Genomic DNA, 13394 nt, shown 5'->3' with positions numbered 1-13394 from the left:
AGGGGGTTGTAGTTTCTGCCTGCTGCTCCAAACGCTGGGGTAACCCGTTAAAGGGATTTGGGGGTCACCCTATTTGATGTAAGTCTTAGGAACCCCTGCCTGGATTGACCTATGTGTAACTTCCAGTGGGCGGGCCGGAAGTATTTTGATTGTCCCATGCCCAAGCCAAACCTCTTTCATCTGTATTCAATAAAGTTGTGGCCTGTTTCGATCCAAACCCAGTCTCAGTGGTCTTTTATTTATCTGAGGTTGGGGAACGGGGAGCACAATGCCTGGACCCGCAACTACTGAAATTAATGCACATAATGTGGTCATGTTCATTCATATCAGTGGGTCTATTTTGTGTAAAAAATAGTTGGATACCACCCAACAGAAACAAAAAGCAACTAAATCATAAAACAGTCTGTAGGGTTTTAAAGTGCATTATGAGAATTAGGGTGGTCCCCCCCCCATTATTTCTTTTAACAAAAAAATGGTGTTTTGCTATTACTGATGTTAATATAGATATATCCTATATAGGTACAGCCACATGTGGAGGAACTTGAATGTCATGCTTCTTCTGTGCATGCCACCCTTCCCATGCCTACTAATGGCTTGGTGTGCCAAGGGGAAGAAAGACATAAGCAGAACTCTATCGGGCCTGGTGCTTCCCCAATACTGAGCTGGATCATGTTCAGACCATAGAGACTAAGCTGCAACCAGGCAGAAGAATACCATTTTCTAATCAAGACACAGTCTTATACCTAGAAATAAGGTTTTACAAATGTTTCCGTATGCTGTTGCTGCGGTGGTGTTTAATGTTGCTTCAGTGCTGGATTTACGTGTTAATTTACGCAACAGGAAAATGTGCTAAAGGTCAATTTAAGTAAATCCATTTTAACAGGCCTTCGTTTGTTCTGGGGTCAAATAGTGCAAATGTAAAAACAAAAACAAAAAACCCACTGCCTTACAAAACAGTCCTCAATTTGAAATCTTGAGTCTCTCTGCGAGAACAATGCAAATGTAAAACTGACACAGATGCTTTTCACCACACATCATGTGCACTTCATAAACATGTGGCAGCAAAAGGATAGCACTGGTAAAGTTACTCATAGGAGAAAGTTATCTGATGCACGTACTTGTACTGGATGTTGTTGTTTTGAGCTGTTGAACAACAGGATTTATTAATTTCCCAGTTTTTAATTTGCTCTTGCTGGTTCTTCGTCGACGGCCAGTTGGCGGGGCAGAATGAAGGAACCCGATATTTGGTGGTAAAGGCTTCCCCAGTCGGATGTACAGGGCTTCTATTTCTTTCTTCTGCTGAGTCTGCAGCTCAGTAATTTCTTTCATGTGTCTGAAGAACAGAAACAGGTTGTTACATCAAATTCAAAGTGCTGCTTAAGTGTGTGTGTGTGTGTGTGTGTGTTGGAAAAGGTTCGGAAAAGGGCAACGAAAATAATCAAGGGGATGGAGCAACTCCCCTATGAAGAAAGGTTGCAACTTTTTAGTTTAGAGAAAAGGTGAATAAGAGGTGGCCTGATAGACATTTATAAAATGATGCAGAAAGTACATAGAGAAAAGTTTTCCTCCCTCTCTCATAACACAAGAACTCATGGACTACTGATGAAGCTGAATGTTGGAAGATTCAGGACAGAGAAAATAAATGCCTTCTTCACGCGGCACACAGCTGAACAATGGGACTCACTCCAACAGCGATGGTCACCAAGCTGGATGGTTTTGAAAGAGGATTAGACAGATTTAAGTAGGAGAAGGCTATGGGATGTTACTAGCCATGATGGCTCTGCTCTGCCTCCACAGTTGCAGGCAGCAATGCTCTTGAATACTTGTTGCTGGAAACCACAGGAGGGGGGCGTGCTTGGATCCTGCCTGCAGGTTTCCCACAGGCTTCTGTTTGGCAGCTGTAAGAACAGGATTCTGCACTAGATGGGTCATTTGCCTGATCCAGAAGGCTCTGTGCATGTGTGTGCGTGCGTGTGCGTAAAACACCCACCCACCCACCCACCGAGAGAGCATATGCCTAATATATAATTTGTACATAGTATCCACATTAGGATCACAGGCAGTCTTTTTCATGCACACTGCATGAGATATATCCCAAACTCTGAGTTAAGCAAATATTTCAATAGAAAACCAGTCATATGATACCACCTCAGACACACACACAAAATCCTGTGTAGGAAAAGAAAAGGAGGCATGACCACGAAGGCTATTAAAAGTTAATACTGAAAAGCTTGTGCATGATGCAGGAGTAGACAGGAAGCCAGTGCAGAGCTTTAAAAAGGAATGACACATGAGAAGAGCAATGAAAAGGGTGAATTATTTTGAAAGAGTGTGGAATAGAGGTGAGGGGACCAAGTTAAGAAAATGGAAAACCAAACAGGAGAAGGTTGCAGTAGTCATGGTAAGAAATAGCGGTGGATTAGCTGGAGGTGCACTGGTCCAGGATGCCAGGATTGAACAACTAATTGAATAGTCCTGGTTGCTCCTCCTTTTCTGTGGCTGTAGGCGACCAAAACAGGGTAGTACTGGTAGCAACAACAGAATAGTAAAACCCAGCTGGCAGCACTGCAGGGCTGTTGGGCAGCTGTTGGACAAGAAATAGGTGTGCAAAGCTTTCCTGAGCATCCTCCCTTCCTCCACAAGTAAATTACTGGTGATTTGGGTGAAAGGAGCATTAGTGAAATGCTGAAGGTGGCCACCGTTGGGAGAAAGGGTGGTGTAGAAATTAAGTAATTAAATAAATGTAATGTAATGTGATCAACAGCAGAGTTGGAGGAAACAAAGTAAGAAGGAAGCTGAAATACGCAAAAAGGAGGAGTTAAAGGCCAGAAGAGAAATTGGAGAGGGAGACTGGGATAAGAAATAGGGTGAACAGTGGCATATATGAATACAGAAGGGGAGGAGTTAGATGAAAGGCGTAGGCTGATACTGGGATGGAAAGGAGGAGAAATGACAAAGAAGATGGCTATGTGGTTTTAGAAGAGGACAGGATCAAAGCTTCACATGAAATTAGATGAGGGCAACAGAATAGTGAGAGAAGGAGGAACAGTTTTAGGGGCATGTGGGGGGGGCTGGTAGACGTGTCCTGTTAATGGAAAGAAAAACTGTGTTTACTTTATATTAAGCTAACATCCACAAGTGTCATGGATCATGATGACCTTGTTGCTTCTCAGATGTTCTGATATAGGCCTAGTTCTTACTGTGTTGGGACTCTACCACTTCAGACTAAGTGTGAGGTTCATATAACAATTCTATCTTCAACAATGGAAAACACCTATAAAATAAAGAGAAGGGGAATAAGCTGCTCCAACTGAAGAACATAAACCAGAGCCTGCTAAACCAGCCACTGGGTCCACCCTCCATTTCTCACAGTCGCCAACCAGATGCCCATGGGAAGTCTGCAAGCAGGACCTGAGCACAACAGCCCTCTCCTCTCCTGAATTCCAGCCACTGGTATTCAGAGGCATGCTGCCTCTTAACAATAGAGGTAGAACATAGGCATCAGTGTTAGCAGCCACTGACAGCCTCCATGTATTTGTCTAATCCTCCTTTGAAGCCATCCTTCAACCTCAGTCCTTCACCTTTAACCTTACGTGATGCCGTCCAGATACTTGACTGCCAGCTCAGGAGAACTAGGCCAAAGGAAGGAAGTTGATTTACTTGGAATATCAAGCGACTCCAACTTGTAATAAACGCGCAGGAAAGAAACAGAAACGGATTAAATGCTGTAAAAATATCACAAACGCACAAAATGACACCAGACATTCTGATGGAAATGAAACATACTTTTCCCTCAGGTGCTGCAATTCTTTCTTCATGTCTGCATCTTCAAACTCCGAGTCATTGTCACTGCTCACATATGACGATTGTGAATGGAAAGAAGTTATGTTGATGGTTGGGATTTTTGATCCATGACCGTTAGGAGAATCAAGGCCTTGTGAACTGGACTTTCCAGACTTTTGCAGAAAAGATGAGGTCTTTTTCACGTAGTCATTTCCTGCACTACTGCTCTGTGGTGATGGTGGAGCTGCAGATGGTTTCCTTTGAAGAGATTCATCGCCAGAATCACTAGAATCCTGACCACAAAGTACATCGATAGAGGATGCTGTCTGCACACGCCGCAAAGAAGTCTTCATATCAGGGCTAGAAGGTTGATCATCTAGATAAACATCTGGTGGTGCAGAGTATCTCAAGGAATGCACAGGTGGTAAAGTTAACTCATCCTGTGTACTGACCACTGAAAATCTGCCAATAGTTTTTGCTGGTGTGCTGTCGTGTGTTTCAGCTTGTTTCTCACTACAGCTTGAGTCCACAGAGTCATCCTTTTCAGATTTACTTTTCTCTTCAAGTAACGGCGCAGTATTTTCCTTTTCACTCCTCTTAGAAGCATCTTTCTGAGCAACCTGAAGTAACATACAAGAACATGGTCTAGTTGGAGAACATGGGTTGTATCTAATGCTGCTGTTACTTGTGTAATGGACTTCCACTTATGCAACAGAACTTCACTTTCCTCTTCCCCCGCCAGCCTACCACACACCCTCAAAATCTGCTCAATGATTGGGGACCCTCTGAGTCAGATCTGTGGGTGCAGAGAAAGGGTGAGTGGCTTGTGCAGCACTGGAGACAACCCTCTGTCACCAGCCCTAGTTTTGATTACTACACCAGAACACGGAAAGCTGCCTTGTGGTGTGCCAGATCATTTGTCAATTTCTGTATACTGACTGGCAGCAACTCAGGGTATCTAGCAGGAGTCTTTTCCAACCCTATCTTGATATGGGAGAGATTGAATTTGGGACTTCCTGTATGTAAAGCAGGTGCTTTAACACCAAGTGCTTTAAGAATGATATGACAGTGTAGAAAGGAAAACAATACACAGGTAAATTGTAAGTTCAGAATACCTGAGGGAGTCCTGATGGTGTGCCAACAGAAGCGGAAGTAATGTTTGCAGCTTGTCCTGTTTAATGCATTGGAAACAAAAATGGACACACATATGAGCAGACATGTTTATTTAAAAAGCACACACAACGCACACGTAGCTTAATGGTATCGTGCATAGATGCTGCACAAGGCTGAAATCCCTGTGTCAATGGGTCATAGCAATGTGCAAGATTACAGCTCATGTCTATAGAACACAATGTAAATTATGATGGCAGATACAAGTTTTGAAACCATCCCAACATTCATGATGTAAGACTATAAAGAAGAGCCTGCTGGCCCATCGGATCCAGCATTCTGTTCTCACAAGTGACCAACTAGATGCCCGTGGGAAATCTGCAAGCAAGAGCTAAGAACAGGAGCTCTCCCCCCCCCCCCACCTTTGAATATTCAGACACAAGTTCAGTGTAATGAACTGGCCATTCCCACATTTCTCTGCAGAATTGAATGAAAAAGATTAAGAAGGCTTTAATGGAAAGAATTGGATGTTTATCTGCACGCAATGGATATGCTTAACAGCTCTGATAAGCCTTTTCCTTATAAAACCTTTTATACCCTATATTTTGGTCCTTAAAAGGGCTCCCTGGGCAGTGCAATTGAATATATGTGATAAAGGAATGAGATCACAGCTGCTTGCCCCACCCACAGTGAGCACATGATCAGCCCCAGTGTCTGATCTGTGGGTGTTTGATTTGCACTAGAGCTTACATGCAAAAACATCCAACATGTGTAAGCTTGAATTGTAGGCTTGATTCCAATATTATATGTGCAATAATTGTCCTTGCTTTTTCATGCATTCGCCCTATGGAAGCAAGGTCTAAAGGAAGGAGATGTGCCCATGGTGAGTTTAATACGTATAGCTCCTCAGCAGATTAGGCTGCATCTACACATTTTACCTCCTCCCAGTCCATGACAAATTACTTTCAGTATTCTAGATTTCAAAATATGAGGGTGGACTGACTTTGAACACAATAGGTATATATGTTCAAACCTCCACCTTTTGCATCTACGCTATAGCATCTAGTTCATACTGGGAAAGTTTTGCAGATCATAGATGGTCATGCAGTCTGCACATGCCACCTCCGGCCACATTAAGACTCCTTAGAAAGGTCAGAGGTATATATGTACACAGGTCAGGTAATTTGGCAACCGGAAATCTCAATCAGATTCTGTATAAAGATGTCTATGATTTTTTCCTTAAATATTTTCTTTGCTATTGTGACAGGTTGATACTGGCTGTTGTTGTTGTTGATGATAATGATGATTTTTTTGGCCTGAATTAATAACATTGTGTAATGCTTGCCTCCTTTTAAAACATAATTATATTTGAAAGAATAAAGGTGCAATCTTAATCCTCAGTCCATGATACTTTAAGGGATTAGGAGCTAGTGGGTGTTTCATCAGCAGGCAGGGGGTAGGATCTCTGCCTCTGCAGAGGCCTGAGCTACAGCTGCAGAAAGCATGGCAGAGTCAATACTACAACTGATGGTGTTCCTACCAGCAATAGCTGAAACAGGGGATCAAACAGCACCGTGCTGGGAGCAGAGTTGGTCTGGCCAAGAATCTGCTGGATCCTAAGGGTCCAGCTGCCAGAGATCTGGTACAGCAAAAAAGGGGGGGATTATGTTCCCCTCTACCTTCTGCCTTGACCTGTGCAAGTGGCAAGGTTTCTGATGTGCCTGTAGTTCTGCTGTTCTATTCACCCTGTTGCTCCCAGAAAGGAGTTAGGATGCACAAGAATGCAGTTCAGTTAATAGCAAGAAAAACATTTCTCTATTTGATTGAGATTCTGCATGGAAATATCAGTCAATATCTTTCAGATTCTAAGTGGTACTAAAACAAAACCCTTTAAAAGGCACTCAGTTATCTGCAAAAACACCCAATGTGATTTTTTTATTAAAAGCCATGACTTCCTTCTCATAAATAAATAAATAAATAAATAAATAAATAAATAAATAAATAAATAAATGGGAGGTGGGATGAGTGCACTCCTCAGTATATTTGGAAATACTTTTCCCTACCTTCTGTCTATGTGTAGAACAAGACTTGTATAGCAGCTAGATCTATGCCAAATTTGGATAGGGTATATATACATATAAAATATAATGTTTATCGGCCCAGGCCATGTGGTCAAATTAATGTGATCTCATTCACACATTACATGTTGGGGCAAGTATTATCCAAACTGGGTTTAAATGTACCATATTTTGTATCATATGTTAAAAATTTAGATATATTATAACATATCCTTATGCATAACTAGTAAGTAGTTACATATGAATAAAGGCAAATATTTAAGTTTCTGATGTAGTTGCTGAAGCTATATCTGAAGGAACATTCCCAACTGCACATAATTTGATTCCTAGAATTATTGCCAGTCATTGATGTTAGTTGGTCTGAAGAGTATCTATTAGGAAGAATAGACATTAAATTCATTGATGCTACCTGCTCTGCTTGTTGATCCATGAGTTATTTCTGAGGGCTGGATGCTGGTAGAAGTAACTTCTGCTTTTCTCACCTTTAATAAAAGGACCATAATACAAATTAACCTTTCAAAAGAAAGCAGAATGTTTGATTTACATAGAAATATGTATGCATCGTCTCTCAAGCTTATTTCATAAACAGGTATATCACACACCAGTAACCTGCTTTCTTCCATTTTCCAGGTTCCATGTTAGTCTTTCTTAGATAGCTATATCTGGGGGTCGTGGATCCTGTCCAATGCCCTGCTGGTGGCTAGGGCCATGGCACGACCCCCGGTGACATCAGGGGAAGCTTCCAGTTGTATTTGCATCAACAAGCTCCTCCCACTGGTTGTTAACCTTCAAATGACTCCCCGCTGAGTAGGGTGGAGTCATATATTGATTGATTGATCCAATTCCTAAGCCAATACCACTTACATGCTGTAACCAATAAAGCTGTGGCCTTATTTAGCCCATTAACCTAAAATGCATGTGTCCTTGTGTCTTATTTATCCCTAAGTGGATGGTGGGTTCTCGACTCACAAACACCAATTCATTAAATTCCAGTGTTGGAGTCATAAGTATGACATAATATGTGTGGAGTGTTTAGGTGTATATTGCAATTTTTAGTAAATTCTAGGGGAATCTAGTTACTATTATGAAATCATCCATACGCCAAGGATAATCAATTGAATTTGTTATTCACCTTTGGCCCACCCCTGATTAATGCCTTATAAAGAAGGTGGGCATTTCATGTGGTTATGGCACCCAGGAGGTGCCAGACTGCACTAATAGGGCACTATCAGCCAAAGTTGGTAGTGTGCCAAATCCTGGTTAAAGGGTGCAGGGACTAGCAAATGGCTCAAGCACATCTCTCTCGTGCTCTCCAGTCCCTGGAACTAGGGCCTTTATCCTGAATGAACCCATGCACTGGAGAAAAGTTTCATAGGGTGGGATTCAACTAAGTATGTAATAATGAATTCACAGAACTAATATTCAACATGTGTTCATGCTGCTGGCCAAAATAACATCACAACAACTGATATTAGGGTGGGCCCTATTAGGCTTTTGTCAGTTCAGGATCCCAACATGTACTGGATTCTTCTGACAACTCAGCTTCATGTAGCTTCCATTAAAAAATAAATAAATCTGTTCACTTGTTAAAAAGGTAAAGGGACCCCTGACCATTAGGTCTAGTCGTGGTCGACTCTGGGGTTGCGGTGCTCATCTCACTTTATTGGCTGAGAGAGCCGGCGTACAGCTTCTGGGTCATGTGGCCAGCATGACTAAGCTGCTTCTGGCCAACCAGGGCAGCGCACGGAAACGCCATTTACCTTCCCACCAGAGCAGTACCTATTTATCTACTTGCACTTTGATGTGCTTTCGAACTGCTAGGTTGGCAGGAGCAGGGACGGAGCAACGGAAGCACACCCTGTCGCGGGGATTCGAACTGCCAACCTTCTGATTGGCAAGCCCTAGGCTCTGTGGTTTAACCCACAGCGACACCTGCATCCCTTTCACTTGTTACTTTGCCCCAAATTCTTCCCAGGGCAAGATTAGGAGCAGATGTCTGATTTGTGCACGCCTCTCCTCATTTCTATCACTACAGGAAGAAGTTAATAAATGTACTGATAAATGTGTTTATCAGAACAGGAAATCTTCCTTGGGAAACAGAACCCACTAGAAAGGGGCAAAAGATATTGCAGAGTCAATATCTACATGCAGACTTCTTCATTAGACTTGGGGGGAAGGAAGAGCACAGAATTCCTACCTTGATCTCACCTTTGGCAAAATCCTATACATCAAATAATGAGCAGCCAGCCAAATGAGAGAAATAAGGCTATGAATGCAGTATACCTTATTTTCATTCTCATATTCCAATAAGCAATTTCTTAGTTGAAAAAAAAATGTTAAGTTTAAAATAAGGCTTGGTTTCACCAATGTTCAGAAAATTTTCAGGGCCAATGGTAACAACACATTAGAATTTATTTTGATCATGGGCACCAGATTTTTCTCTCTGTGCATAGAACTTTTGAGTGGAGGAGGAAGTAAAGTTTACTTAAAAAAAATAATAATTAAGAGGACTTTGTACTATCTTGGTAGTTAGACCTCAAATACCCTGAAACATAATGCACCCCTCTCAAATGACAAGTTTGGTTTTTGTCTCTTAAGGATAATGACAGTGAGTTTGCAATGTTTGATGAAGGCATGTATTGTACACCACAAAGAAAGAATATTTTTAAAATTTGCACCAATAACTGAGAACCATGTATTTGCTTTGTGAAGCAGACCACACAGCATAACAAGTGCAATAGTTTGAAAAAGGCTACCATCGGCTCTTCGTTTCTGAATTCTGGTTTACAAAGCCCATAAACTGCAGCACTCTTAGCAGAGGTTTGCATGATTTCTGTGTCAGTGGTACCACAGGCACCACAGCCACAGGTTGACTTGCCGGAACAGGAGACGTGGTGAGTTCAGGTTGATCCTCAGCTGACTTAACATCCATGCCAGCTACAGGAACTTTCAGGTCCAACACAAGCGCAGGCAAAGGTGCCAAGTTAAATTCACCATCTCCTTGGTCTATAGGTACAAAGCTGTCCGGTGTTGCTGCAGATGCAGAAGATGTCGGGACATACTCCTGGTAGAGCAAGTTGCGCAGCTTCTCATCCAGACTCTTTATTGTGTTGTCAGCAAAATCAACTCTTGGTGGCCCTTCACCGTCTGATTCTACAGCACAAGGCGGCTGAGGAGCGCTAACTGCAAGGCCAGTGGATGACGTGGGCTGGGACTGGGCTTGTAACTGGGATGTAGCTGCTGATGAGTGAGGGGGACTTGAAAGCTGAGGTGCTGCTAGAATCAGAGGATCAGGAACAGCAGACACAGGAGCTGCCTGGCTTGCAAAAGAAGAAGGCATCTGACTAGGCTGACTGCTGTCTGGCAAGCTGAGGATTTGTGTTGGAGGCTGGTGTTCCAAAATAGTCGCATCAGAGACAGCAGGGAGTGGGCGGGCTTCTGCTGCCTGTGCAGGAACAGTCTGGATCGGCTCTGGCCTCCCAGCAGTGCCCTGTTCAGCCTCTGTCTCAGGGACACAAGGGTTTTCATCTATTCGTTGGAGTGCCTGCAATGGGGGATTTAGAGGAAGCTGAGCCTCAGGACGTTCTTCGAGTGAAGGTGCACTGGGGGCAGCAGGTGTACTAGGCTGACTGGATGCAACAGGCTGTTGTTGCGGAGGGTACTCCAGTTGGCCTGTGTTGTCAGCAACCTGTTCTGGAGCACATGGAGCCGTCACTGGGGGTGTTGCAGTGGATGTTTCTGGCTGGACCTGTGGAAGGGAGGTTGGTTCTGCAGTGGAGACTTGTGTCAGAGGAGCAGGAGCAGGAGTTGCTTTGGGGCTGTCCGTGGCACTCCTTTGACTTGAAAGCTGCTGATGGGCTGTGTTTGTGGGCTTGTCTGTTGCTGTAGAGCTCTGCTGCTGATCATCTGACTGTTCTACATCTGTAAATAACAGAAAAGGAAGCCCTGAGTTCAGAGAATGGCACTTCCGTTTGTAGCCTCAAACATATGACCAGAAATGTAAGAGCAGAATGATAAAATGCTTTAAACAGCTGACGTGCTCTCCTTGTCTTAAAGCAGTTTTAAAACAGATGATTTTCTGTATGTAAACAAGAATATTGTGTACATTTTGTTTTACATCTACAGCTAAAACGTGATCATAACGACAGGCTACTCCCGCTTACTATAACAGCTATATATAGCAATTTTTCTAATGCAAGATGTATTGCCCCTTATTGGCTATTAGTAGTAATGATGCACTGCCCCATTTCAACCAACTGGAAAATTGAGATTAATAACAAGGTGGTGCATACATTACAGAGTCTTTAAAATTCATTTATGTGACAGGAACTTCAATTACATCTACGCATGTAAAACAAAAAGGATCAAGTTCAATGTTCATAAATGCGTACTCTTTTGTAGCAAGGTTTTGACACTAATTTGCCTCTAACTTGTTCTGCTTGCCCTTGGCTATTCCAATTCTCTTGAGTAATGAATGATTGAAATAAATGCCTTTTCCGGGGAAAGCTAATTGCTACTTTAAAGCTATGGGACCCACACATTTGTGGATGGCTTCTGCGTGCAACTGCCTCTGCATTATTGATTGTGGCCCATCAAACCCTGGTGACAAAAGAAATGAAAATCCTGAAGATGGTATCTTAAATAACTCCAAATATATTTTTATTGGCCACGTAGTTAGTTTTAAATGCTTTCCTGCTATATCTTTTCACTTTCCCATGTGTTTCCTTTTTGAAAAATAGTAAATGAGGTTTTAAAAGGTAGCGAGTTTTCTCTTATGCTATGATTTTTGTGTAAGTGCCTGGAAGGACAGGAACATATAGGAATTCTATGATTTGTTCTTAAATCTTTAAAGTTCTCAAGTACCTGGAGCGTCGGCCTGTTTTGCACTTTGAGGAGCTGGTGAAGTGAATTCTGGTGCTTCAGCAGCTGGATTTTCCACAACAGGACAAATGATAAACCACCGCTTTCCTGTATGCAGAACTAATCACAAAAGGAGGGTTGGAATGGTCACTATTTCTATATCAAACACGAGCAAGAGGCTGATATTGCTCCAATGAAATCAGCACATAATGCAAGAGATACACTGTCTTTAATTTCAAGAAGAAATTCAAAACACAATAATGCAGGATTACCACATTTAAAGATGATGCTTCCCCAAGGCTGATAGAAATAATGAAGTCTAGAGCAACGGCTACCGTCATGCTTGCAGCCTAATCCTAGACATGTTTCTTCAAGAACAGGGGTGAGCAAACATGCCAATATCAGTTTCTCCCAATTTCTTATCCATCTTAAATTCAGTTCTCTACATTTCCATAGGAGTTTTATTTTTTTTCTTTAAAAAAGTCATCATGAAAATTCATTAGTAAGTTTCTCCTAATATACACATTTTTGTACAGAGTTCTGTGGAATATACGCAGAGCAATTTCCCCTGATATATTGCATTTTTATGCACATTTCATTGTAGTATATGCATTTTTGTAAACATTATTGGACTGGAGAACTGCATTGCAAAATTTGGAAAAGTCTGAATTCTGACTGATGGCAGTGTTTCAGTTCTTATATTTTTTCAGAAAGTCTGAGCAAGGTAGGTTCACTTTTAATGCAAACAGAACTGAATTTCCCTGCCATCCCTACTCAGAAATAAATCTGAGGTAATTGTGCACAGAAACACAGTGTTGCATTCAGACCATGACAAAATTGGGTTCATTAATTTCCACAGGCTTACTATGAACAAAATTTAGAATAGCACCCATAATAAGTGAATTGAAAGCTAGAAGCAATCTTTGCAGGATTTTGATGCTTAGGCTATGTGTTTTAGATTTCATCTTCTGCCAAAACCTGTAGACTACCAGAAAGCCACAATTAATATGCTTACACTTATCTTTTATGTCTGCAGTAGTGCATATATGCACATGTAGAGACAAACCTCTTTTGAGGTGGAAAGGTATCCTGAAGGATGGAAGTGTCACCAGCACAGCGCTACTATGATATTCATAACTGATTTGCCAACGTAAGTAAGAGTCAGGAAGAAACATTACTTGCAATAGGGAGAACAATCAGTCAGTGCTCATTTCCCTTTAATGTGATGGTGCCATCTAGCAAGACTAATAGCAGTTGGAAGACTGTTCCCCCGTGACACTAATCAGACTTAAGCTTGGGGCTTGCTCTGTAGAATGTTTAGTGGCTGGGCTGATGAACTCTAAAAATAGATAATTGTCAGTGATATCCATTATAGATTAATTGCTTTACAGGAGTTTTTTGTGGGGGGGGCGGGTTGTCACTTATATAATCATGGAAACACTTTTACCATTCTGTTGGTACACTGGCATTCTTGCCTGGGATTGCCGATTCACCTATTTAAAATGAAAAAGACCATTAGTAGTCTGCCGGCATTTATCTGTGGTTGAAAGTTCTGCTTAATGA

The 13394-nt window shown here is 42.0% G+C and overlaps 1 protein-coding gene across 14 annotated transcripts in view; it reads right to left on the bottom strand.

The window, feature by feature from the left end:
• The window catches only part of WNK2 (WNK lysine deficient protein kinase 2), a 108768-nt gene that overhangs the window by 28751 nt on the left and 66623 nt on the right, over window positions 1-13394 (bottom strand). For all 14 annotated transcript variants that reach the window (XR_014005588.1, XM_081185199.1, XM_081185204.1 and 11 more), the window contains 7 exons: window positions 13279-13324; window positions 11835-11951; window positions 9850-10892; window positions 7381-7453; window positions 4899-4954; window positions 3787-4403; window positions 1119-1333 (listed from right to left, as the gene is read on the bottom strand). Coding sequence is in view for 13 of the 14 variants with exons in the window: in XM_081185199.1 (XP_081041325.1) it covers window positions 1119-1333; window positions 3787-4403; window positions 4899-4954; window positions 7381-7453; window positions 9850-10892; window positions 11835-11951; window positions 13279-13324 (2167 nt within the window). In the remaining variant the exon portion in view is untranslated. The remainder of the gene's footprint in view (window positions 1-1118; window positions 1334-3786; window positions 4404-4898; window positions 4955-7380; window positions 7454-9849; window positions 10893-11834; window positions 11952-13278; window positions 13325-13394) is intronic.

This window comes from Podarcis bocagei, assembly GCF_964188305.1.
Source record: "Podarcis bocagei genome assembly, chromosome: 2".
NCBI lineage: Eukaryota > Metazoa > Chordata > Lepidosauria > Squamata > Lacertidae > Podarcis > Podarcis bocagei.
Note: the sequence above shows the minus strand (reverse complement) of the source record. Positions and strands in the feature narration are given on the sequence as shown.